The following is a 26,895-nucleotide window of genomic DNA, read 5'->3' as shown; positions in this document are numbered from 1 at the left end:
ATTATAGAATTTTAGATGTTACTTAAATATTAATAATATGTAATATGGTACCTATGTTATACCTATAATATAAATTTGATTCAAGATAATAAAATTACCTAATAAATATTAATAAATAAAGTTACAAATATAGAACAAATCAAATACAATTTAAAAAATAAATCAGAATACAATTTAAATTACATAATATATTTTTAGTACATTAATAATATAACGTCAAATATTGCAGATACTTTCTCATTTAATATAATTACAATTATTCATACAATATAACATAATTTAATTATGATTATTTATATATTATAATTATATATAATTTACACTTAATGTAATTATAATATAATATAATTTAATTATAATTATTTATATATTATAATTATGAATATAATTTACACTTTGCATTACTTCATGTTAATAAGAAAGTAAAAACATTAGTGAATTGCAAGGTAAAATGAATCCTTGTAAATGCATTTAATTATATATTATTAATTCACATAAGCATAAATAATAAATTGATAACTATAAACATTATAAATAGCTATTTTAAAGAAAGATATATAGATATATTCGCATCATAATTATTACTTTCATTAAACGGACATTATTAATATTTTACAAAATTCTGAAAGTAATCCTTTTGACTTTTGATTTCGCGAAAGCGTGTGACTATCTTGCTTTGAATATTTAAAATATCTAGCTTCATACTACTGAACTCTTTCATTCTCCTCGATTTGATTATCTAAAACACATTATATTAATTATTAGTGAATAGCAACTATCAATTACACAGGCCCACAAAAAAAAAAAGTGTCTGACCTCGGCATGCAAAGCATGTTTTCTTACGTATTTTTTTGCGCTGAATCCAAATCTGAAGTCAAAATGGGGGGTTCTCCGGGCCGATTTTGAGTAAATAGCTGTTTAATGTAAAAAAATTCTGAAAATTAGTTTTAAACACCTAATCTATCATTTTTAAATAAACAATGTACCAAGACCATTTGAGTCTTATTACCCAGAAGACAAAAGGCCCACAGAGCGAGCATTTTGACCCAATAACTCAAAAAACCATAAACCCCAGCCAGGTCAGAGGCCTCAGTTCAAATCTAAACAGGCTATATAACGCAATCATCATCAGATCTTACATAGAATGAGAGCCTCAGTTTAAATTTGAGCTGACTATAATTACATAACTCCTAAGCCCCATGCACACCGGAAGCCTGAGCTAAGTGTCAAGCACGGATCCAGGAGGAAAGGGGGGCAATGAGGGTGATCGCCCCCCCCCCCCAAGGCTCCTGGATGTATCATGAAAATGAAACTTTTTGTGTTAGTTGAGACCTTTTTTTTTAGCTTGAAGACCCTTTTCATACCAATAACATATGATACGCCCCCTCCCACCCAAGGCAGGTGTCTGGATCCATCCTTGCTAAGTGTGCTATAATCACATAACCTCCAAACCTCTGACAGGTGGAAAGTCTATGCTCTTAAAAATATTGTATTCAATTTTTTGCTCAAATTTAAACTGAGGCTCTCATTCTATGTAAGATCTGATGATGATTGTGTTATATAGCCTGTTTATATTTGAACTGAGGCCTCTGACCTGGCTGGGGTTTATGGTTTTTTGAGTTATTGGGTCAAAATGCTCGCTCTGTGGGCCTTTTGTCTTCTGGGTAATAAGACTCAAATGGTCTTGGTACATTGTTTATTTAAAAATGATAGATTAGGTGTTTAAAACTAATTTTCAGAATTTTTTTACTTTAAACAGCTATTTACTCAAAATCGGCCCGGAGAACCCCCCATTTTGACTTCAGATTTGGATTCAGCGCAAAAAAATACGTAAGAAAACATGCTTTGCATGCCGAGGTCAGACACTTTTTTTTTTTGTGGGCCTGTGTTATCAATAGATATATTAAATATTATCTCGTATATATGTATATATATTCATATTATATTAAATATTATTTCGTATATATATATATATATATATATATATATACAGGGTGTTCAAAAAGTCCCGGACCGGTTGAATAACTTGTAAAGTAGGCGTCGCACTGAAAAATAATCAAGACAAAAGTTGTAGGAAATGTCCCTGGCTATCCGATGGTGACCTTGGCTGTGACCTTGACCTTGACCTTCAAGGTCATTTGAAGGTCAAGTCGATTTTTTTAAATGGAACACCCTATATATTTTTGCACATTCTTGTAGCTTATCTCGAGGGCTTTCCAAAACACTATAATTAAGTACCTTTTCGTTAAGAACTTTTTGAGTTATGAGGCTTGAAATAATTTCTTAATTTATATAAATCGTAAAATATCTTGTAAAATATTCATTTTTCGATTATCTTAATACTTTTACGTACAAAATAATGAGAGGAATCAATTGGTGTAAAGAAAACACATAGTTGTTTTGAGGAAAAAATATGTAATTTGCAATTAACAATTCCATATTTTTTCTTCTATATATATATATATATGTACATGTATGTATGTACATATGTATCCTAAATATTTCATTTATAATAATAATCTTAAATATAATTGCAATAAATAATAATTACAGATTATGAAAATTACGTTCTCTTCTCAGAATCAAAATTTTAGTTACCCCAAAAAAAAGCGGGTTTACAAGTTTGTAAACATTTTAAATCAATTAATATTGATTTCTATGTAGGTTTCGCATCTTTGTAAAAAATTTGTCAGCTATCGAATAAAGTGATATGAATTTTAAGAAATTAGTAAAGCTCTAAATGTGAAATATAAATTTAAATTTTTCGAATTAGTAAGCGAAATCGAAATGCGGATGATAGTGCCTCAGTTTCAGAGAAAATTAATTTTTCTTTCAAAATAAATCGTACATGGAATACATTTATTTTCTCGATGCGATACTAATGAAATAACGTAGTAAATCTCAATTTAAGATTTTTATTAAAACCATCCCTGATCCCTGTGAAAAAGCGTAGATGGAAAAATATCAAGACAAAGTTGGTGAAACGAAAATAAAATCATACTTCTATTATACTATGTGTTGTATTATAATACATTATGTGCACTATATTTTACAATTCTTACTAATTTAATAATTCTTTTGTCTGCAAAGAATGTTTATAAATAATATTTTGTATGTAACTCTTGACAAATAAAAATCCACAGAATTTAGAATTAGCAATTTTAAAAATAAAATTAGAAATCTATAAGAGCTATGGCTATCACAGAGAAAATATTATTATATTATAATAATTGTTATAACTATCAGGTCATTGCATTAATTGTTGTGTTAACTTATCATTATCAAATTTTTAGTTTAACAAATGACTCGTGTAATATTAAAGTATGCTATTTTTAGTTTAACAAATGACTCGTGTAATATTAAAGTATCACATTATCTAATAATGCTCTCAATCATATTGAAAAAATATTTAAATTTATTTAACTAAGAGCTATTTAAACATCTTAAAACTATAAATTCTCTTTTTAAAATATATATAAATCCATTTTTATTAAGATCACTAAAATTTCCAAGTAAAGAAATTCACATTCTCTTTTCTTTTCGTTTGCTCGCGCGCACTTTCTCACTCTCTCATTCACCAAAAATTACTACTCATAATCAATACACTACTAAAAAAAAAAATAGGTAACACTTTTTGTGCCTTAAAAATTGGGCTATTTTCAAACCGCTGAAATTCGTCGAAAAATCATCGTAAACAAAATATTAAAAAAGCATTTTGAAGCTTGAAGTTTCAATTTTAACGTGCAGTTGTTGGTTTAAAAAAATTTTTTTATTTTTGTTATTCTGCGTTTTAAAAAAGAACACATTGTTTAATTCTTCAAAATTATGTATTTTTAACACGCTGCAACATGATAAAAAAATGTTTCTCGAGAAATTCAAATAAAATTCTATAAACTATAACATTTCGCCTACAACACGCTTTTTAAATTTTCCTATGATTTTTTTTCCTATTGAGTAATACAATTTTGAAAATAAACCGGTATTATTTAGATATGAGGACAAATTTTTCGAGAAAAATTTTTTGATCGAATTGCAGAGTGTCAAAAATATATAATTTTAAGGAACAAAACAATGTCAATGTTTTTTAAAGCATAGAATAAGGAAGAAAATTTTAAAAAACTAACGATAGCATGTTAAAGTTGAAATTTCAAGCTTCAAAGTGTTTTCTTTATTTTTTATTTATGACGATTTTCCGCCGAGTATCGACATCATATCTAAAAAATACTGGTTTATTTTTAAAATCGTATTACTCGGTCAAAAAAAGTTTTAGGAAAATTAGTAAAAAAGCTTTTTACAGGGAAAATGTTGTAATTTTTAGAACTTGAGTTGAATTCCTCAAAAAAAATTTTTTTTATTAAGTTGCGGCGTATTATTAAAAATACATAACTTTAAAGAACTAAACAGTGTGTTCTATTTTAAAACACAGAATAAGGAAGATAAAAAAATTTTTTTAAATCACCAACTGCGCGTTAAAATTGAAACTTTAAGCTTCAAAATGCTTTTCTAATTTTGGTAATTATTTAGCTTAGGGGAGCCACCTCGGATAACCTTGATCTTGACATATGTTGTCAAGGTCACTGTCCTGAGTAACATTCAAAAGGTTTTAGCCGGCTCATTGTTTATTTAAAAGTTATTAACAAAAGAATTTCACAATTTTAATGCTTTTTATCTCAGAAAATATTGATTTGAGAAAAAAAATTTTAAGCAAAAAATAAAGTCGCTGAAAAACAAAAAAGATCATATGCATTTTTTCCATAAACCTACTATTTTAGCTGTTATATAAAAAAATAATAATTTTAAATACATTTAATACAATTTAAATTTATATAGAATTTAATACAATTTAATACAATTAAAAATTATCACAAAAGTATGTGTACACACACACACACACACACGCGCGCGGGGGGGGGTGCAAGGGTAGCCTTCGGCCCCCCTCCCGCAACCACCCCGCCGGTAGGCAAGGTGGACCTCGCTTTACAATTTACAGCATATATCCATTGTGATTCAATTCTTCGCAATGCGTCACCTACCGGCGGGGTGGTTGCGGGAGGGGGGCCGAAGGCCCCCCTTGCACCCTCCGCGCGCGCGCGCGCGCGTGTGTGTGTACACATACATTTGTGATATTTTTTAATTGTATTAAATGTATTATGTATTTAAAATAAAGAATAATAATTTTAGGAAGTAGCATAAATGTTTATTTATTGTAATTTATAATTCATTTATATTTTCATTGATTGGATACATAGCAGCCATTATTCGAAAGAAAGCATCTAATCGGTTTTCATCATCGAATGTCTTTTTGAAAATAAATTCCGCTAAATAATGATTAAAGTGATCCTCCAAGTGATGATTTAAAATAATTATTTTTTTATATAACAGCTAAAATAGTAGGTTTATGAGAAAAAAGGATATAATCTTTTTTGTAGAGTTTTTCAGCGGCTTTATTTTTTGCTTAAAATATTTTTTCTCAAATCAATATTTTCGGAGATAAAAAGCATTAAAATTGTGAAATTCTTTTGTTAATAACTTTTAAATAAACAACGAGCGCCGGCTAAAACCTTTTGAATGTTACTCAGGACAGTGACCTTGACAACATATGTCAAGGTCAAGGTTATCCGAGGTGGCTCCCCTAAGCTAAATAATTACCCTAATTTTTTATCTACGATGATTTTTCGACGAGCTTCAGCGGTTTGAAAATAGTTCAATTTTTAGGGTACAAAAAGTGTTTCCTATTTTTTTTTTGAGTAGCGTATTTTAAAAACAGTATATTTTTGGAAATTAGAAATAAAAATATGATTATTTTATAAAAGAAATTACATAACATTAATGTCTGCTTGTCGCTTTGAGATACTGTGACTAAATTAATATATTCTGTATGAAAACAAAAAATATCATCGATAACGGAAAATATATTGGTATAATGATATTCATAAAATTTACCTTTACTCTCATTTCTTTCTCCATATATGAATACGATCTTATCTTCATATATTCATTTAATTCAACTCGCAATACACTATTAAATTTATCTGTTAGGAAGTCGTCTATCTAAAACAGATCATTTTGATGATAATAAATAATATTATTAATGACAAATTGATATCACATCATGGTTATTTATTTTATAATACATATATATAAGCACATGCAATTTTTACCTTTTCGAGTTGATTTTGAGAATACACATGATTAATAATAACAATGAACGTTGCATATTCGCTGACTTGTCTATAACAGTAAAACAATAAATGTATTGATATACACATAAATTGTTGAATATATATTTATGGAGAGAAAACTGTATTACTTAGGTTTTATATTCTCAAGATTGTGTAATATGAAATTGAGTACTACATGATTTCTTGCATGCTTTGCGATAGTAAAAAGAAAATAATTAATGTAATCTTGATCGGAAAAATCTTTTAAAAACGTAATCGATGTTGTACTATCATTTTTTATTAAATTTAAATAGTCCTTGATAAATTGTGAATCTTCAGGGCAAGACAGAAATTTTAAAAGTTTAGGTTTAAATTTTTCTTTTCCCAGACGATATACTCCCCACCAAAGAGAATCTTCATTGTTAAGAGAATAGTACAATACTTTTAAACCTTGACAATATGTCCATTCTTTCCACCATGGCAAAAGCCTACGAGATTTAACAAAAAACAAATTCTGATATAAAAGTTTTGCCGATATTAATCTAATATTTTAGTCAAATATTTTAACAAATTATAATTTCATAACATAATCTAATAAATTTAAATTTTGATCAAATAATGTAATAAACATGTATCTACAAAACAATTAAATTAAAAAATAACCGGGAATATACAGGGAAAATTACGTATTTTTTTCGGGATCAGCGAGATGTCGATTCAAATTGCGTTGGGCTTTTTCTATGCATATACGACTACCAAGATTACATGCCCATTTCGCAGCCTCCATTCTTAAACTCTTTATAAGATCGTGTTCATTAGAAACTTCATTGTATTCAAGTTTATCAAGCAATTTGTATAATAAGTTTTGCATTTTCACCTAAATATATAAATGTATATATATATTGATATGTATATATATTGTTACTTCATATAAATTTTATATTTTTCGATACTTGCATTATATTTTGCCATACATAAAGATATCTTGCGCAAATGTATTTTACATGATTTTATAAGATTATTAAAAACGTTCTGTCTTGGTAAATAGTTTTGAATTTCTTTTTATAAAGATATCTATTATATAGCTATACTTAGTATTATATACGTATTTACACACATATTTATATTTTTACACAAATTACGTATTTATAGACAAATTTGTATTTTTCTTAGATGCACATTCACACATGCTTACAACATGTCCATATCACAAAACATACAGAAATGCATATATTGTAAACATGTAGACATACATGTAGACATTATATGTATAATATAATTTAATAACTTTTTAACTGTTTGTGTAGTAAACACACAGATAACTAATATACATATATGTTTCCTACTAATTTTCTATCTAAAAATTAATGATATTTAAATCATCTTTATGAATATCATGTTGTGAATAAATGGTAACAATATTCAAATTTTCTCCATTTTCCTCTTTAACTCTTTATAATTAGTACATACTCTATTCATATATTAATTTACAAATAGATACTTATCATTTATCGAAAATATATTTATGAAACGTAATCAAATTTTTTTAGCTACATGTATTTTATTGTATGTATCTTTTTGGAAGGCACTTAATAATTATTGTTATAAATGCACACAATATTAATATGTGTAATAAGTAATATGTTTAAAGCGTTTTAGTATATTCAATACATCACTGTTGACATTGTTTATAATATTTGTTATTACCTTGATGTTAAAATATATTGGTTCCTGAAATAGAAAGATATTGGACAGATATTCCAAAGCTTTGAACATAGGATACCATGCCACGTAGTCTGTTTCTCGTGATAGATATTTCGCAATATTCCAGAATACAGTGGAATTAAGTTGGTTTGTTATCATTAAGTGGAAAGCGTCATCGATAATTTGGGCACGATTCAAAACATGTATTTTCATATAATTTTTAGAATTTAGATAACTTGCAATTCTTCGCCAGTTCTCGATATCGTAATTGACTTGATAATATCCTACCGATAAAAAATAAATTATATAAGGACTATAATTCTATCAAATGGATTTATCAATACAAGTATCTGTGCTTTTGTACATTAAGCCAGATAAAAAATGTATCAAAAATTGTAAATAAATAGATAAACAGATTGTAAAATATTACATATGTATATAAAATTATATTTTGCACTAGAATTGAGTATATATGTATAATAATTGTACAAGAAATTGTATAATACATATATAATACAATATATAATACAATTCATTATATTCCATTATATAATACAATATTATTTGTTATTATCTATACATTCACATAAAAACATAATCTAAAACTGTAATAAACAAATTTTTTTATAATTATTATATTTTGTATTATACGATTATAAATGGATCATAAATGGTTTAAAATCATGTAGCTTAAAATTTACACATACACACACACAGAATGCTATTTAATAATGCTATTTAATACAAAATGTATGTATGACCGAAATGATAAAATTGATCTGCAATAGTTTGTAACATGGTAAATGAGTTGATTTAATTATCAAATAATAAATTTATTAATTAGATTAAAAATTCCTATTTTTATATACATGTATCTATATATAATATATCTTACTTTAAAGAATTATATTATGCATTTAAAAAAACTATTTAAGCAAAATAAAAAGAAAGTTTTTATTGTATTTAAATTAAAATCTATGCCTAATAATATATACTATTAAAAGAAACACAATTTTATTGAAGATTTAAATGTATTGCAGAAATTTAATGAAATTCTGAAATTACATATTTAAATTTAACACAGAAGATATATTATCAAATTTATTATATATTTGTAAGAATAAATAACTTTGTTATTCAATATTATAGAAAAAGTAGTATTTATCTTTATTATAAATGATAATGTACTCTCTAAAAATGAATCAATAAAAATATCACTAATTTTAGCAGTAAAATATGATTTCACTGACAAGAGAATTAGCGAGTGTTTCACTAACCCTTTCCCTTCAGTTCAGGATACGTTTATTTTTTGTTACCTCATCTTATATTTCACTGATTATGGTCAGTGGAAGTAAAATTCACTATAAAATCAGTAAATTTCACTGTAAAATCAATAATCGCTAGTTTGTTTGTTTACCGCTACGATGCGCTATCTCTTACGTAACCTTTAGTCATGAGAATTAAAATTTGCAAAGGGCGAAAAATGAAATTAAAAATATTACTTCGATTTAATTTCTCATACAATCTGAGGAGGCGAACTTCAGATATTAAATCGATTTTATAAGTCGGACACAAATCAATGTCCGGCGAATAAACGAAAATGATCTATTCATTATCTATTTAAGATAACAAGTTCAATATGTATGTAATATAAATAAAATAAAATATTTAATAAATATAAATAAAATATAAATAAAATATTACTGATACTGATTGAGACAGTCAATATTATTAATTATTTCAGTAAAATGTTAGTGATTACAGTGCTGTATATTTATAACTGCTATAATCAGTGACTATTTACTGTTTTTTCAGTGATAATACTGATTCACTTTTAGAGAATAACAGAATATTTATTATTATATTTTACAGTTAATCATTTTGAATATATAACAAGTGAAAAATGTTTAAATAATTTAGAAACTTATATATTAATTAAAATAATATCAAATTTTCATTATGTTATAAATATTATAAAGTGTGATAAATTTAATAACTAGAGATTTAGCTCAAATAATAAAAAAATTTAAAAAGGAAATGGCATAAGAACGCGTCGAGAAACAAATTAATACAATGTAACGCGTCATAATCTGTAATATATATATTGTTAACATCGCGCTGAGGAAGGATCAAAAGATGATCCGAAACGTTCGCTTTTTCTTGTTGTAATATGAGTTTTTTAATAAACTAATAATAAAAAAAGAAAGAAGTGTTGTTGCTTCTCTGCGCTCCAACTACCGCGCGTTGGTTCTTATGCCATCTTCTTTTTAAAGTGTGATAAATTTCTTACATATTTACCAGTTTGTTTTATGTTAAATAGTATCCAGCCATCCTCTTTAAAAGTCAAATGTAATCCAAATTTTAGAAAATAGTACAATAAAATATTACTTAAAGTACCAGTAAACTGATGATACGTCTGTTTAGTATACTTTATAGGTATATTATAATTCGCCAATTTATTTAAATTTTGCATTGATACCTGTATCCATTTTAGAGTAGGATCATATCCTCGTGTTATTTTCAATACAGGATAATATTTTTGTTCTGTCCAAGAATTATTTCTTCGCCACATAACAAAAGAATTGTTTCCAGGTATTTTTGGAAACGAAAAGTTCTTTAAAACTTCATCAAAATAATCAGCAGACTTGCTAAATTTACAAAATTTGTGCAAAATTTATGGTCAAAGTAGCAAAAAATATTATAAGCAACATATAAAATTACCACAATATTACCACAATATATAAAATTGCTACGTTAATTATATCTTTTATTTAATTTAATTAGTTATATAAATAATTATGTAATTAATCATATGATTTATAGTTTCCATAAATATTTGATATGCTACAATTTAAACTATAATTGAACTAGGAATAGCCTAACTTGATTATTTTTAAAAGATAAGTGTATGTGTAAATTAAAAGTTTATCTTGAATATTTAATGACATTAAAAGAAATCGTGTATGGTTAATAATAAAGTATAAAAGATACGATGTAAATTTGAATAAAAAAAACTAAAGTTTGAAGCTTTTATGATATATAATCAATCATTCATCATATTTAGTTTTCTGTAGTACAATAATTACAGTAGTACGATATATTACTTACTTATTCTTTACATATGTGCGGATAGTCTCCCAAAATATTTTTTTAGTAACCACATGTTGAAACGTACGCAATACACTGAATCCTACATTTACATAATTTATATCAGAATATAAGAAATTAATACTTATAAGTTAATAATAATTATATATATATATATTTAAATATATTGAGAAAGAAAGATTAACATGTAAATATTAAATATATTTAAGATTATTTTATTATAATGTTTATTTCTAGACATATATAATTTGGTAAATAAAATAAACTCTATATATGTACACTACATGTATATATATGTAATAAATTATTATTAATTATATGTACGAGGGTCGTTCATTAAGTCCTTAGAAAAAGATAGAAAAACAAATTATTTTAGGTAGATTTTTTTTATTTTTCAACATAATCCCCTTTTAGCTTGATGCACTTATCCCAGCGTTTCTCCAAGTTTTTTAAGCCGTCCAAAAAGTAGGATTTCGGAAGGTCGTCAAAATAGGCATCTGTTTGGGCGATGATCTCCTCGTTCGACGTGAATCGACGAAAATCGCGGAATTAAAGTTCGAATTATTACAACATCCACCGTACTCACCAGATTTGGCCCCCAGTGTCTTTTTTTTATTTCCAAACTTGAAAAAATGGCTCGGCGGAAAACGATTCACGTCGAACGAGGAGGTCATCGCCCAAACAGATGCCTATTTTGACGACCTTCCGAAATCCTACTTTTTGGACGGCTTAAAAAACTTGGAGAAACGCTGGGATAAGTGCATCAAGCTAAAAGGGGATTATGTTGAAAAATAAAAAAAAATCTACCTAAAATAATTTGTTTTTCTATCTTTTTCTAAGGACTTAATGAACGACCCTCGTATATACAGGGTTTACCATAAGTGTGGAAACCCCTTAATATTTCGAAAAATACGCATTTTAAAAAGAAATGTTTCATACAAAAGTTATAGGGTTTTATGTGGCGCATTACACAGCAACATTATTATGATCTCGAATAGCGTTGTCAAGGTTATGTGAAGGTCAGCTCCAACTTTTTAAATGGGACACCCTATATGCTTTTGCATATTCTTGTAGCTTATCTCGAGAGCTTTCCAAAACACTATAATTAAGTTAGTTTTCATTAAGTACTTTCCGAGTTATGAGACTTGAAATCATTTCTTAATTTTACTTAATAAATCATAAAATATCTAGTAAAATATTCATTTTTCGATTATCTTACCCTAATACTTTTATGTACAAAATAATGAAAGTAATCAATTGGTGTAAAGAAAACATACAGTTATTTGTAAGAAAAAATATGTAATTGTTAATTGCAAATTACATATTTTTTCTTAAAAACAACTATGTTTTTTCTTTACACCAATTGATTCCTCTCATTATTTTGTACATAAAAGTATTAAGGTAAGATAATCAAAAAATGAATATTTTACTAGATATTTTATGGTTTATGTAAAATTAAGAAATTATTTCAAGCCTCATAACTCGAAAAGTACTTAATGAAGAAATACTTTATTATAGTGTTTTGAAAAGCTCTCAGGATAAGCTGCAAGATAATGTAATAAAAAATATAGGGTTCCATTTAAAAAATTGAAGCTGACCTTCACATAACCTTGACAACGCTATTCGAGGTCATAATAATGTTGCTGTGTAATGCGCCACATAAAACCCTATAACTTTTGTATGAAACATTTCTTTTTAAAATGCGTATTTTTCGAAATATTAAGGGGTTTCCACACTTTTGGTAAACCCTGTATACAGAGTGTCCCACAACTCGCAGTTGAAATTTTAATAACATATTCCTGATCAAAAACTGAGACGAAAATTTTAAGACACAACAATGTTGAGATTACAATAGTTTTTGAAGTATAAGCGATCAAAGTTTGCCAGTGATATCGTGTAGAATTCGCGCGCTTAGGTCCGTAATTACATTTACACGTGTACTAATCTGTCATCTGTTATTGATTTTTTATGTGATATTGATTTTTACTGCACAGCTGATTTTAATTTCTAATGATAATAGATTAATTTCTACAAACATTTCTTTGTTTAAAAAGAAATGTATCTCATTTTTCAAATATGTTAAAACATCAGATTATATAATTCCGTTTAAATGTAATAGTTAAACAATTATTTAAATTTTTATTTAAAAAAGAATTAAATGTTTCCTGCATATTATGTGTAATTTGTTAATATTAATTAATCACTATAATATATAAAGTACATAATAAAAAATGAAATAAAATATGAATTCAGCAGTAAAAATCAATATCACCTAATATGAAAAAATCAATAACAGATGATAGATCGATGTAAAGGTTGTTACAGACCTACATTTATTAAATGTTCTTGCAGTTCAAATGTTGTTAAAGTCTGTAAGTAAAGTAAATAGAAAATGTTATAACTTGGAAAGGAAGCGTTTCCGGACCCATGTTTATATGACTTTTATTCATCCTTACGATAAGTGGAATATGCTCTTAAAGTTTGGCCAACTATTTCTGAAGCACCCTGTATATGTTGACAATTTTATCTAAATTATAAAATATCTCACGAAATATTTATTTTTCAATTACTCACCTAAATATATATATATATTAAATACTTTTGAGCGGTAGTGTATATATATGGTATATATATATATATATAAAAATATGGAATTGTTAATTGCAAATTACATATTTTTTCTTAAAAACAACTATGTGTTTTCTTTACACCAATTGATTCCTCTCATTATTTTGTACGTAAAAGTATTAAGGTAAGATAATCGAAAAATGAATATTTTACAAGATATTTTACGGTTTATGTAAAATTAAGAAATTATTTCAAGCCTCATAACTCAAAAAGTACTTAACGAAAAGGTACTTAATTATAGTGTTTTGGAAAGCTCTCGAGATAAGCTACAAGAGTGTGCAAAAATATATAGGGTGTTCCATTTAAAAAAATTGAAGTGACCTTTACGTGACCTTCAAATGACTCTTCAGTGTCAAACCAATGAAACCATCTTATGGCCCCCTCGAAACCATAAAACTTTTGTCTGAAACATTTTTCTCTAAAATGCTTTGTTTCCGAAATAATTGCGTGCGTTAATTAAAATGGCTCACCCTGTATATATATATATATATATATATATATATATATACACACACAAAATAAAGTTACTATTAAAATTAAATTTTTTGTCTGTTATTTTGTCTAACTTTTTGAGCATTCATATTTAAAAAGTTACGCATAATCAATTTTTAATTATATTATTACCTTTAATAAGGTAAAAGGGACTTCTGAAAGCACTGTTGAATGATGTATTATAAAGTGATGTATTATATTCAGTATCGAAATGAAGGGATTCTTGTTGAAATTGTACCACAAACAAGTCCATTACTCGGGAATTTGGGAGAGCCTATAGAAAATAATTTTATAATGTATTTACTTAGTTTACTGTATTTACTTATTAGATTTAACACACAATAGCAAAATTATCTTATTACACAATTTCCATATGTATACATATGCTTAACTTTATGATAACTTTATATATAATTTATGCAATTTGAATGATAATTTCTCTTTTATTTTATATAACAATTTAAAGATGTCCAACAAATGTAATATAATAGTGACTTTGACAAATAAAAGAAACATAAAAATGTAAGAATATTTTATATTATTTTATCTATGTTTGTGTTACTGACTTACTTAATAAATTAGCATTTATAAAAAAATTATCATTTTTCTTTGTAAATATAGAATCTTCGCGTAATATTCTAATTCACCAAAAAAATTTATACGCTATGATAAAGCTAAAATTATGAAGAACTTTTAAATTATATATGTATATATATCTTTATGTTTAACTCAAACCTTGCTCACTTGCATACAATATGATAATATATATATATATATATATATATATATATATCATATTGTTTGCAAGTGAGCAAGTTTTGCGCTAAAGAATGCTTAAATTAATTACCTTATCGGTGATATGTAATCCAAGAAATGCGACAATAGCCTCATTTAGCCAAGACGATAACGACCGAAGTGGATTTTCATAATAAAGACATTCCTGTACTACTTTATGGGCTATGAAGTTAGCAACTTTGATTTTACTCGCAACAGAATCGACATTCTCAATGTAGGTAACATCTGCTTCTCTAAAAATTTAAAAAAATGTTTTATAGAAAGCTTATTACTGTTGAAAATATGTTATGCTTGCAAATTTAATATAATTAAATAATTCTATAAATTAACATATTAATTATATATTAATGTTTTATAATGCCTGCGCGTATAAATGACTCATCACAAAATAATGCGATATTTACTTAATATATATGTAATGCTTCCATTATATATATATATATATATATATATATATATAAAGTTTTTAAAATTTTGATCGATAAGAGGGGAATATGAAAAGTTGAAAATAATACGTTATTTAATTTCATTGTTTTTAATTTTTAATTTATAATTTTTAATTTTGTGATTATAAAATATATATATGTATATAATATTTTAATATTGTTTATCGTATAAATTGATATAGATTAAAGATATAATAAATATTTAGATATGTTTCTCTCATTGTCTCATACAATTTTATTTATTTTTTAAAATATATTCAAATAATATTTGAAAGTAGACAAAAAATATGTAGATAATTTTAGGTACTAATAATTATTATCCTTTTTTCATCTTTCGAAATATATTAATGTTTTTTAATTATATAATTACCTATAAATAACAACGCCCAGATGTATGATGCTCTCATTTTCCGGAAAATCCGGAATTGCAACATGATTTATTTGCCAAGTTTTATTCAAGCGTTTCCATTTATGAAACAAGTATAGAGTTATATTTTGAACAATTTCATGTGCAAATGCGCAGTGCATTCCACACCACATATCAACCCTGACCTTACTTTTACTTGAACCAGGCATGAAAGATATATTAGTCTGGTTAGACAGAACTACAAAATAATTAAGTCTTACAAAACTAGTGTGAAAATGTGTCATCGTCATGTTTTTATCATTCATTTCCATTTTTTGTATCGGCATATTTGATAAAACTCTATAATTTTGAAAATGTCCTATAATAATATTATAGGTTTGCGAGATGGATAATAAAGTAAATTCGGGTAAACGTGGAATCATGTGTTGGATTCCAATAGTATCAACATACGCTGCCAACCTACATTTAGAAATATGAAATAACGATAATAAATTTTCGACAATTACATAGAAATATTAAAAATTGAATAAAAAGATATACGCAATTTATACATAGGAATAATACATATATATATATATATATATATATATATATATATATATATATATATATATTATTCCTATGTATAAATTGCGTATATCTTTTTATTCAATTTTTAATATTTCTATGTAATATATATATATAGAAAATTATGGCATAGAGTTCTTCTTACTCTTTTGTTCTATATCTTGTATAACATTATGTAATCTAACAATGACTTTCATAGTATTTTGACATTAGTAAAATGTAATGGTCATGAAATGTTTACTTTAGAATATACAGGTATAAAATAAATAGTTAATATTTAATAGTTAATATTTTAGTATCAAAATTATAAATTTCAATAAAATTGTGTAATATGAAATTTATTTTAATTTTATTGAACGATATTTTTTTTATTTCAATAAAATTGAAATAAAAAAAATATCGTTCAATAAAATTAAAATAAATTTCATATTACACAATATTAGACTAATGACTTCTTTTAATTGATTTTAATTAATATATTGTGATTATTGATATTGATATATTATCTAACTATTCCATATATAATTTTATACATGTTAAAAAAACTGCATATTTTAGTGATAATTTGTTAAATGAATCACATATACAGGGTGTCCCATTTTAATTTGGACAGTAAAATATCTCAAAAACTAAGCCCAGCAAACAAAAATGTTTCAGACAAAAGTTGTATGGTTTCGAGGGGGCCATAAGATGGTACCATTGGTTTGACCTTGAAGAGTTATTTGAAGGTCACATGAAGATCACCTTCAATTTCTTAAATGGAACCTATTATTTGTCATTGCATATTCTTGTAACTTATCTCGAGAGCTTTCAATGGAATTGTTAATTGCAAATTACATATTTTTTCTTCAAAACAACTATGTGTTTTCTTTACACCAATTGATTCCTCTCATTATTTTGTACGTAAAAGTATTAAGGTAAGATAATCGAAAAATGAATATTTTACAAGATATTTTAGGGTTTATGTAAAATTCAGAAATTATTTCAAGCCTCATAATTCAAAAAGTACTTAACGAAAAGGTACTTAATTATAGTGTTTTAGAAAGCTCTCGAGATAAGCTACAAGAATATGCAATGACAAATAGTAGGTTCCATTTAAGAAATTGAAGGTGACCTTCATGTGACCTTCAAATAACTCTTCAAGGTCAAACCAATGGTACCATCTTATGGCCTCCTCGAAACCATACAACTTTTGTCTGAAACATTTTTGTTTGCTGGGCTTAGTTTTTGATATATTTTACTGTCCAAGTTAAAATGGGACACCCTGTATATGTTTTTAATTATTCGCATATTATAGCGAAAATAATTTCTGAATAGTACTATGTGTGCATGTTTGTGCATGTTTAAATACATGAAACAGCATAAGCACAGCTTAGATATATATATATATTATTCTATATATAAAATGTTTATGAAAATTAAGTGATTGTTCATGATCTAATTAAATTTTTTTAGTGATTTCTATGAAGTAGGGGAGATCGGAGACAAAAGTAACAGCGTCATGAAAGTAACAAGCCTCCTAAGCCTAAACTACATAATATATTGAATAATTTATACTATACAGGGTGTCCTAGACCACCCGTACACCCCTTTTCTTTCAAAAACTAAGCATTTTAGAGAAAAACGTTTTCGACAAAAATTGTATGGTTTTGAGGGGAACATAAGATGGTGTCATTGGTTTGACCTTGGATGGCATCGTTAAGGTGAGGTCAAGGACATCTTTAATTTCTTAAATGGAACTACCTATTTTTTATTGCATATTCTTATAGCTTATGTCGAGAGCTTTCCAAAACACTATAATAAAGTATTTTTTCATCAAGTACTTTTTGAGTTATAAGGCTTGAAACCATTTCTTAATTTTACATAAACCGTAAAATATCTTGTAAAATATTCATTTTTCGATTATCTTACCTTAATACTTTTACGTACAAAATAATGAGAGGAATCAATTGGTGTAGAGAAAACACATAGTTGTTTCGAAGAAAAAATATGTAATTTGCAATTAACAATTCCATATTTTTTCTTAAAAACAACTATGTGTTTTCTTTACACCAATTGATTCCTTTCATTATTTTGTACGTAAAAGTATTAAGGTAAAATAATCGGAAAATGAATATTTTACAAGATATTTTACGGTTTATGTAAAATTAAGAAATTATTTCAAGCCTCATAACTCAAAAAGTGCTTAACGAAAAGGTACTTAATTATATTGTTTTGGAAAGCTCTCGAGATAAGCTACAAGAATGTGCAAAAATATATAGGGTGTTCCATTTAAAAAAATTGAAGTGACCTTCATGTGACCTTCAAATGACTCTTCAAGGTCAAACCAATGGTACCACCTTATGGCCTCCTCGAAAACATACAACTTTTGTTGAAAACGTTTTTCTCTAAAATGCTTAGTTTTTGAAAGAAAAGGGGTGTACGGGTGGTCTAGGACATCCTGTATAGTCAAACGCGTACGCCCCGATTCTCTTCCTTTTCAGCTAATTGTTGTAGAACGATCGCGCCATTTGCACATGCAGGAGTGAAATTAGTGTATTTGACGTAATATTGTATATATTGACGTAATTATTTGCCGGTGTATTCTTCTAAAATGTATTCATAAGTTTTTATAGTTGATTTGGCTAAGTCTTGCATCATATTTAGGTTATAATGTTTTTATTCTAAAAAATGTGTTTGGGAACAAAAGTAACACGACACTCTGTGGACGAAAGTAACATGTTTCAATGCTTAAAGTATAAGGGCTGGTCCCATAATAACTGTACCAAAGGCGATTTTTATTACGTATGCCATAATTGTGATTAGGAATAGATACTAATCTCTTTTGTATAAGTAGTTATCATACAATTTTTATACTATTATTTAAAATTAAACTATTATCTAGACTTAAAAAAGTACAAAACTGGTGTGATATTAAGTATAATTATTTTATGATATTACTTATAATTATTTTGCTTAACGAAGATTATTTCTTTTAAGTTTTTTAAAGATGATAAAAATAAATATTTATTTTATTTTTTATTTTAATATAATATAATACAAATTTATAATAAAAGTTATCTTGCTTAATAAAAGATTATAATAAAAGTTGCCTTAAATTGAAAAAAGGCATATTTATTTTATTTTCCCGAAAATAAGAACTGTTACTTTTATCCCCAGACTATGTTACTTTCGTCCCAGGCCCCCAGGACAAAAGTAACAATCAACGTACTTGCGAAAAGCTATAATAGTTCTTTAAATATTTATCATTTGAGATTAAAAATAGGTATAATAATAGAACAATAAATGGAGTTTTTTAACATATAATCTTTTTTGTTATATCTCTAACGATAATTAGTTAGTGACCTATAATACAAAAAATGTTACTTTTGTCCCTGATCTCCCCTATATGGATAAGAAAATTCATATAAATATACAAAATTTATACAAAAATTTCATACAAAATTTATACAAAAGTTCATACATGTGTCTGGAAATGTTTTTGTTCCGAATTATTATAACTTTTATAAAAGTTTTTTAGTTCTGTGTTATCAGCTATATTGTAGACTAATTTTATGGTTTAATGCCCCGGTAAGAAGCTTCATTAAATTAATATTAGTAATGATTTCCTAAAGTTTAATATTAGTAAAAATTATAAAAATGAAATATTTGCTAAAATTTTCAATTTTAAATAAGCAAGTTCTATCAAAACAAACATAAGTCTTTCAGAATTGTATTATTTAGATTTTGAAAACAATTCAAAATACTACCAGAATATTTGAATTCGTCCGACAGTTAATGATAATATGTCGTATAAGATGTGTATTATTGCTGACTACTTTAATTAAATCTGTTTTTATTTGCAGTTCACATTCATTTTGATAATAATGATAATAATAATAAATTGCAAAATTTATTATTAAGATCTTAAAAGACACATAATTTGGAATGAAAACTTTTCAGATACGCACATGTCTATATAAAAATGTTTTTTCTTAGGAAATACTTTTTAGTAAATAGAATGCTGTACTAGGATTTTTTGATAAACCTGTGAAATTACTATATATTTACTTACCATCGTTCATCTCTTTTATAAAAGTTTTTTAGGCCTGTATCTTCAGTTATTTTAGTAACTAATTTTATGATGTAATATCCCGGCAATAGATCATTCGTGAATTTATATTCGACACTGTTCGTCTCATTATGATAAAAAGATTGTGCCGGTTTATAAGAGATCCATTTTTTATTACCATATTTATTTGTAGAATAATATTGTAGATTATAAAACACGGCTATATTATATTTTACGGGTGAATACAATAGTATGCTTGATGTTGAATATAAAATCTTTATATGTATACTGCAGTTGCTGACTAGAATGTTTTTTTCGATATTTGTAATGATAATATCATATTGTTGCGGCAATATATAATTCGGGTGCATGCTAAAGTTCTCTTGAGATAATTTAATTATCGGATCGTCGGTTAAAAAAGCCACCGCGACGATGATTGTTAAACTGCTACTTAACAATAGTTTTAGAAACATGATACTACTTTTATCTTAAATATCTGTAAAAGTATATTTTTGTTAGAAAACACAAGATGATAAATTAAACACAGCACTGTCTCTATCATGATTTAATGGAAAAGAAAGAATTAAGACAAATACATAGAAATAAACTTAATTTTTAACGACTTACTCTGTATATTGAAATATATCACAAAATGTATGCAAATGTATGTCCTCTTATAAGAATTAGCCACAATAAATTAATGTTTTATCCATTATCATCAGTGTAATAAGAAAAATATATATGCACAGTTATGACTTCTTAATATCTCGAGAAACTTCCAAAGACTAATAACACTTGGGGTACGCGATATTGTAATAAATATGTATGTCATGTAAACACACAACTTCTGAGATCGTTAACAGACGTTTTGATCGAGAAACGGTATGTAATAGCAAAGCACGATGCCGTTTCTTCCACTCGAGAATTTTTATAATTTACAATATACATTCAAATAAAATTTTATAAACTATATTATTACGAGATTGTATCGATAAATTCTCTTTGAACAAGTTAACGAAAAAATGTAACTTATTAACACTACAGTATAATATTACAGTATCGTATATAAGAGAATATAATGAATAACTATTATTTTTTAGGTTTTGTTCACTCTTTCAAATTTATTTTGTGGATATATGAACAAAATAACAGAAAATCTTTCAAATCGATTAAATCAATAATCGTATATTTCTTATAACGAAACAGATTTTTAAATTCAAATTAAGAAAGATTTTTTCATAATGTGGAATAAAAATATTATAGAGATAGAGTGCTCCAAAAATTTTGTCATATAATTTATTATTAAATTAAAAACATTAATAGTACATTAATGAAACTCATTTAATTTATGTGTATCAGCAAGCAGTAATTAATGCAGTGCTAATGTACATATATTGATATACATTATAATAAAAAACTTAAGAGAAGTTAAAATGAATAAATAAATATATATTAAAATGTAATTTTATAAGTTTATTATGGAGTTACTATAGTAAAGATCCAGCATTCAGCTTGTTTTTATAATATTAACAAAATATATTAATCTACGTATTAAAAATAACTTTCTCTCATTTGCACAATTAATATGATATAAATATTTCAGATTTGCAGAGCGATAAGAAAATTTGTAACCATGCATGAAGTATCCTTATAATACAAACGCATCGAGTATCATTGCAGGACAATTAAAACCCTATCTCCAGTATAATTAAAACTCTAAGAAATTAAAACGCATTTTATTTCGCATATTACTCAGGGACATGACCCTGACAACATATGTCAAGATCAAAACCATTAGTGGTGGGAAGCATATATAAAGGTGAATATATTTACCAGAATTTTTTATTAATAAAATTATACCAACAAAAAATTCTAATTAAAAGCAATAAATATCATTAACTCCCAATAAATATAGCGGAAATATTACATAACTTTTCAGCACGATTGCGACCGTGACGAAATAAGACTTCCGTGTGTCTACTATATTATTTCCGGAACGAACTTGATCTAGTTACCTAGCTACAGGAATATGTCACGTTATCTATGCTGAGTGCAGGTAACTCATATGATAGTCCGCTGCGTAGGTGGACTTCGATGAAGGAGGAGATGCAAAGGTACGCGACGTTATATATGCCAGATCATGGGACGAAGACTGGATCAAGTTTATTGGAACATGGAGTAATACTGGATTCTCACTTTCATGTCTCCGCAGCTTATAGATCGCATATACATTTGCGCGAGCAAACATTTGCGAGTGTGCCTACAGGGTACAGCTCTTTATATGAAGAAATGCTTTTTAGCTGATTTATATGTATATACAAAATATCAAAAGTATTTTAAGCACAATTGCTCGTGCTTAAATAATGACACTTATTAACCAATTACATTACTAATTTGCTTCGCATTATTTCTCTTCACTCCAATATTCGAACAGAGAGAATTTGAAAACAGGAAAAAATTAATAAGATAATTTTGCTTAGAAAATATTCATCTTTCATTCAATATAAGATTTCTTGGAAGGAATTATTAAATATGTTATATACGATCATCAAATTCTTCAGAGCTTATTTCTCGAATTTAATCATATGGAAAGTGTTCTTATAGAAGAGTGCTTTCCTTCGTTCTCTATTTTTATATTTTTCACGCGCGTTTGGATCTTTATTCCATCGTTATCTTTAGCAGATAGATGAATTCTTTTTCTTTTCGCCGCAAAAGGAGGAAGCTAAAGTTTACAAATATCATGGCAAGGCAAAAAAAGATATGTATCAATTCCGCCATTAATTATTCAAGTACGTAACTCTCTATATTTTCCTAATTGATCTCTGCCGTACGGACAATCTTTTTTTTCATTGACATTTGTCGCCGTATTTGTTTAATATTACAAACGATACGATTATATATGTCAAGAAGAAATTTCGTATATTTGAATGAAACAACCATACATACACATTTGAAAACAAATACGAGGTAACCGTTTTAGAAATCGTCTGGGATCACCTATTTCAAAGTTCACCTATCTCAAATGCACCAAATTAAACTTTTGTTTGCTTAGCCTCGCGGTGTCAGTGTTTAATATTTCGTAACACCAAACGTTTACGACTTCATAGACAATGACATGTTCATAAACGAGCAATGCTAAGCTGTCAAAAAATATAATCTTCCAATTCTTTTAATGACAAAACTACGATTCTATGCTTACAAAGAAATAATTTAGATTAATAAATGAAAGAATACAAAAATATTAAGCTGTATGTATACTACGTGCACTTTCAATAATTTTGAAAAATAATTAACGTAGAAAATTATTATTTTGATATTTCTAAACATTTATGTATCATTTCCTGAGAGATTCATTACATTAATATACTATTCATTTCTTTGCAAATAACTTTCTTCACATACTTTCTTTGCTAATAACTTTTTAATAAACAACAAGCGCCAGCTAGTATCTTTACAAGAATACTTAGGATAATGATTTTGATGAAAATAAATAAAGGTAAATATTAGCATAAGGTGGCAAAACTCCGCATAAATTATTGACTTTGACATGTTGTTACAGGAACATAGTCTCGAGCAAAAAATTTGCTATCGCTCATTGTTTATTAAAAAGTTATTGATAAAAGATATGGCCATGCACACAAAACTAACATTTCACTTATCTATCTTTTATAAAACATAAAATCCAAAATAATTGATTGCAAAATTATTATGCACAATCAATTTTTTTATTTGTATTCTAAATAGATATTTAATATTTTAAATTGCATAATTTCTTACACGTATTATTCTACATGATTTCCCAGATTTTTTTAGTACAACAGTATGTGCTAACAATCTGTCACTTAAGTCGTCATGTCATCACTTTTTATCTTTAATTTTGATCTAGGTTCAATACTGCCATATAAATGACACTACTATATGATATATGACGTAGAACTAAACTTAAATTGAGGAGAACTAAACAAACACATAATATTTCTTGATGACAAATAATTTAAATGTCGTAAATTATTTATATTTTATGATACTTCAGAAAACAGAAATTTATTAAATAAATTTATAATTAACACCATTTTTTAAATGAACATCCGTAATTTGAACTCAGATTGAAATCGGATAGCATATAACCACATACACTACTAGCGGTTCACGAATATACATATATCACTCTAATAGAAAGCTATGACTTTTATATGACATCAAGTGAATTAAATTTGATAATTTCTATTGTTATAACTAATGTTGTAATATAAATTATAGAAAAAAATGGTTCATGATTATATAATTTATTTTTTATTTAAAAATATTGCTATTTGCTTATATAGTAGGCGCAAATTAATTTGTGTGCATCCAGTGCATGCATGCGCGTGTGCGTGAGTGTATAAATATTCGCACGAATGCGCGCGAGTGTATATATGTTACATTTCTTTAAATATGTAACAAGTATAGAGAAATAGACATGTAGATGTATAAGAAAATTGCGCCATGTGATTTATTATAAAAATCAAGGATTATATGAAATTTACAAAGATTATGAGTTTCAAACAATAAATAATATATATTTAAATTATTAATAATACAAATTAAATTTATAACAACAATTTATTATATATATTATACAATATATACAGGGTGTTCAAAAAGTCCCGGACCGATTGAATATTTCATAAACTATGCACTTTAGAAAGAAATGTTTCAGACAAAAGTTGTATGGCTTGAAGGGGGCCATAAGATGGCGTCATTGGCCTTGAAAAGTCGTTTGAAGGTCACGTGAAAGTCACCTTCAATTTCTTAAATGGAATCCCCTATTTTTTGTTACTTATTCTTGTAGCTTATCTCGAGAGCTTTCCAAAACACTATAATAAAGTATTTCTTCATTGAGCACTTTTCGAGTTATGATGCTTGAAATAATTTCTTAATTTTACATAAACCATAAAATATATAGTAAAATATTCATTTTTCGATTATCTTACCTTAATACTTTTATGTACAAAATAATGAGAGGAATCAATTGGTGTAAAGAAAACACATAATTGTTTCAAAAAAAAAATAAATGTAATTTGCAATTAACAATTACATTTTTTTTCGAAACAATTATGTGTTTTCTTTACACCAATTGATTGCTTTCATTATTTTGTACATAAAAGTATTAAGGTAAGATAATCGAAAAATAAATATTTTACAAAATATTTTACGGTTTATGTAAAATTAAGAAATGATTTCAAGCCTCATAATTCGGAAAGTACTTAACGAAATCTAATTTAATTATAGTGTTTTGGAAAGCTCTCGAGATAAGCTACAAGAATAAGTAACAAAAAGTAGGGGGTTCCATTTAAGAAATTGAATGTGACCTTCACGTGACCTTCAAGCGACTTTCCAATGTCAAACCAATGACGCCATCTTATGGCCCCCTTCAAGCCATACAACTTTTGTCTGAAACATTTCTTTCTAAAGTGCATAGTTTATGAAATATTCAACCGGTCCGGGACTTTTTGAACACCCTGTATATATTACATACATTATATGTATATATATATATATATATATATATATATATATATATATAAATGTTATTTAAATATTAATATGCATTATTATACCTATATTATATCTATAATAAAAAGGCCATAGCCGGGTAAGCACGGCCAATCTGCCCCCGCAGGTATAGGGCTGAAATTTTTTCTGTAAGTTACTATCGATGGAACTTACAATTCCCTAAAATATTAGCCTCGAAACTGCACGTGCTTAAGAGTAAGAATAATTTTTTTTTTTCAAAATTAATTTTTTTCTCCTAAACGGTTCAATGAGTCGTTTTGAAAAAAAATATGTAATTTGGGAACAATTGCGCCGAATTAAAAAAAAATTAGGATCCAAATTCGAGAATAACAACATTGGAAAAAAAAATATTTAACTTTCAAAATTTTTTTTCAACATCATAGGCGCTTGGTACACCTAACATTTTTTTTTTGTAATATTTTTGAGCATTAATCTTCAACATATATTTTCTATAAATCGATCAAAGGGATAGACGATAGTTAAATGGATTAAATAAATTTTTAATATTCTTTTTCTCATAAAATTTTTCTCATAAATGGTTCGATGGATTATTATAAAAAAAAAATATGTTTTAGATACTATTAAGTCACATTCAAAAAATTGAGATGAATGTTGAATAATAATTACATTGAAAAAAAAATATTTTAGATTTTCACAACTTTTTTCGATATCATAGACTGCTTCAACATCTATCCGATTTTTTTTAAATATCTTTAGGTAGCAATGTACAACATAGATTTTTTTATAAATTGATCTAAGGGGTAGATGGTTGTTAGAAAAATAAAGCAAGATACAGGGTAGGCCATTTTAATCTACGCACTGAAATATCTCAAAATCCATAAGTTTAAGACAAAAATGTTTCAGACAAAAGTTGTATGGTTTCGAATGGGACATAAGATGGTGCCATTAGTTTGACCTTGAAGAGTCACCTGAAGGTCACCTCCAATGTTTTAAATGGGACACCCTATATGCTTTTGCATATTCTTGTAGCTCATCTCGAGAGCTTTCCAAAACACTATA

At 26.6% G+C, this 26,895-nt stretch overlaps 1 protein-coding gene and 1 long non-coding RNA gene across 2 annotated transcripts in view; one reads left to right on the top strand and one right to left on the bottom strand.

Annotated features, from left to right (window-relative positions):
- LOC145959567 (uncharacterized) overlaps nucleotides 1–26,895 on the top strand; it is a 101,598-nt gene that overhangs the window by 29,920 nt on the left and 44,783 nt on the right. The window lies entirely within an intron of this gene.
- On the bottom strand, nucleotides 594–21,028 carry LOC145959557 (aminopeptidase N-like). The gene is made up of 13 exons (XM_083078518.1): nucleotides 20,947–21,028; nucleotides 20,323–20,815; nucleotides 15,705–16,160; nucleotides 14,941–15,121; nucleotides 14,226–14,367; nucleotides 10,974–11,055; nucleotides 10,164–10,513; nucleotides 7,869–8,149; nucleotides 6,848–7,038; nucleotides 6,311–6,649; nucleotides 6,162–6,231; nucleotides 5,944–6,051; nucleotides 594–739 (listed from the first exon to the last, which is right to left on the bottom strand). Exons 2-13 carry the CDS (start codon nucleotides 20,790–20,792, stop codon nucleotides 605–607), a joined length of 2,805 nt encoding a protein of 934 aa, XP_082934644.1. The 5' UTR covers nucleotides 20,793–20,815; nucleotides 20,947–21,028; the 3' UTR covers nucleotides 594–604.

Source organism: Camponotus vicinus, unplaced genomic scaffold (genome assembly GCF_025532165.1).
Source record: "Camponotus vicinus isolate PSW18456_S1 unplaced genomic scaffold, iyCamVici1.0 SCAF_1, whole genome shotgun sequence".
NCBI lineage: Eukaryota > Metazoa > Arthropoda > Insecta > Hymenoptera > Formicidae > Camponotus > Camponotus vicinus.
The sequence above is the reverse complement of the archived record's forward strand: the minus strand, read 5'-3'. Positions and strand labels throughout refer to the sequence as shown.

What these genes read in the sequence shown, in the direction of transcription:
- LOC145959557 (XM_083078518.1), bottom strand. Translation starts at nt 20,792, where the DNA reads ATGTTTCTAAAACTATTGTTAAGTAGCAGTTTAACAATCATCGTCGCG. An exon ending in TCCCTTTTACCTTATTAAAG is followed by an intron (nt 11,056 to 14,225) that starts GTAATAATATAA and finishes ATGTAAATGTAG; the next exon opens with GATTCAGTGTATTGCGTACG. An exon ending in CTCAAAATCAACTCGAAAAG is followed by an intron (nt 6,052 to 6,161) that starts GTAAAAATTGCA and finishes GATCTGTTTTAG; the next exon opens with ATAGACGACTTCCTAACAGA.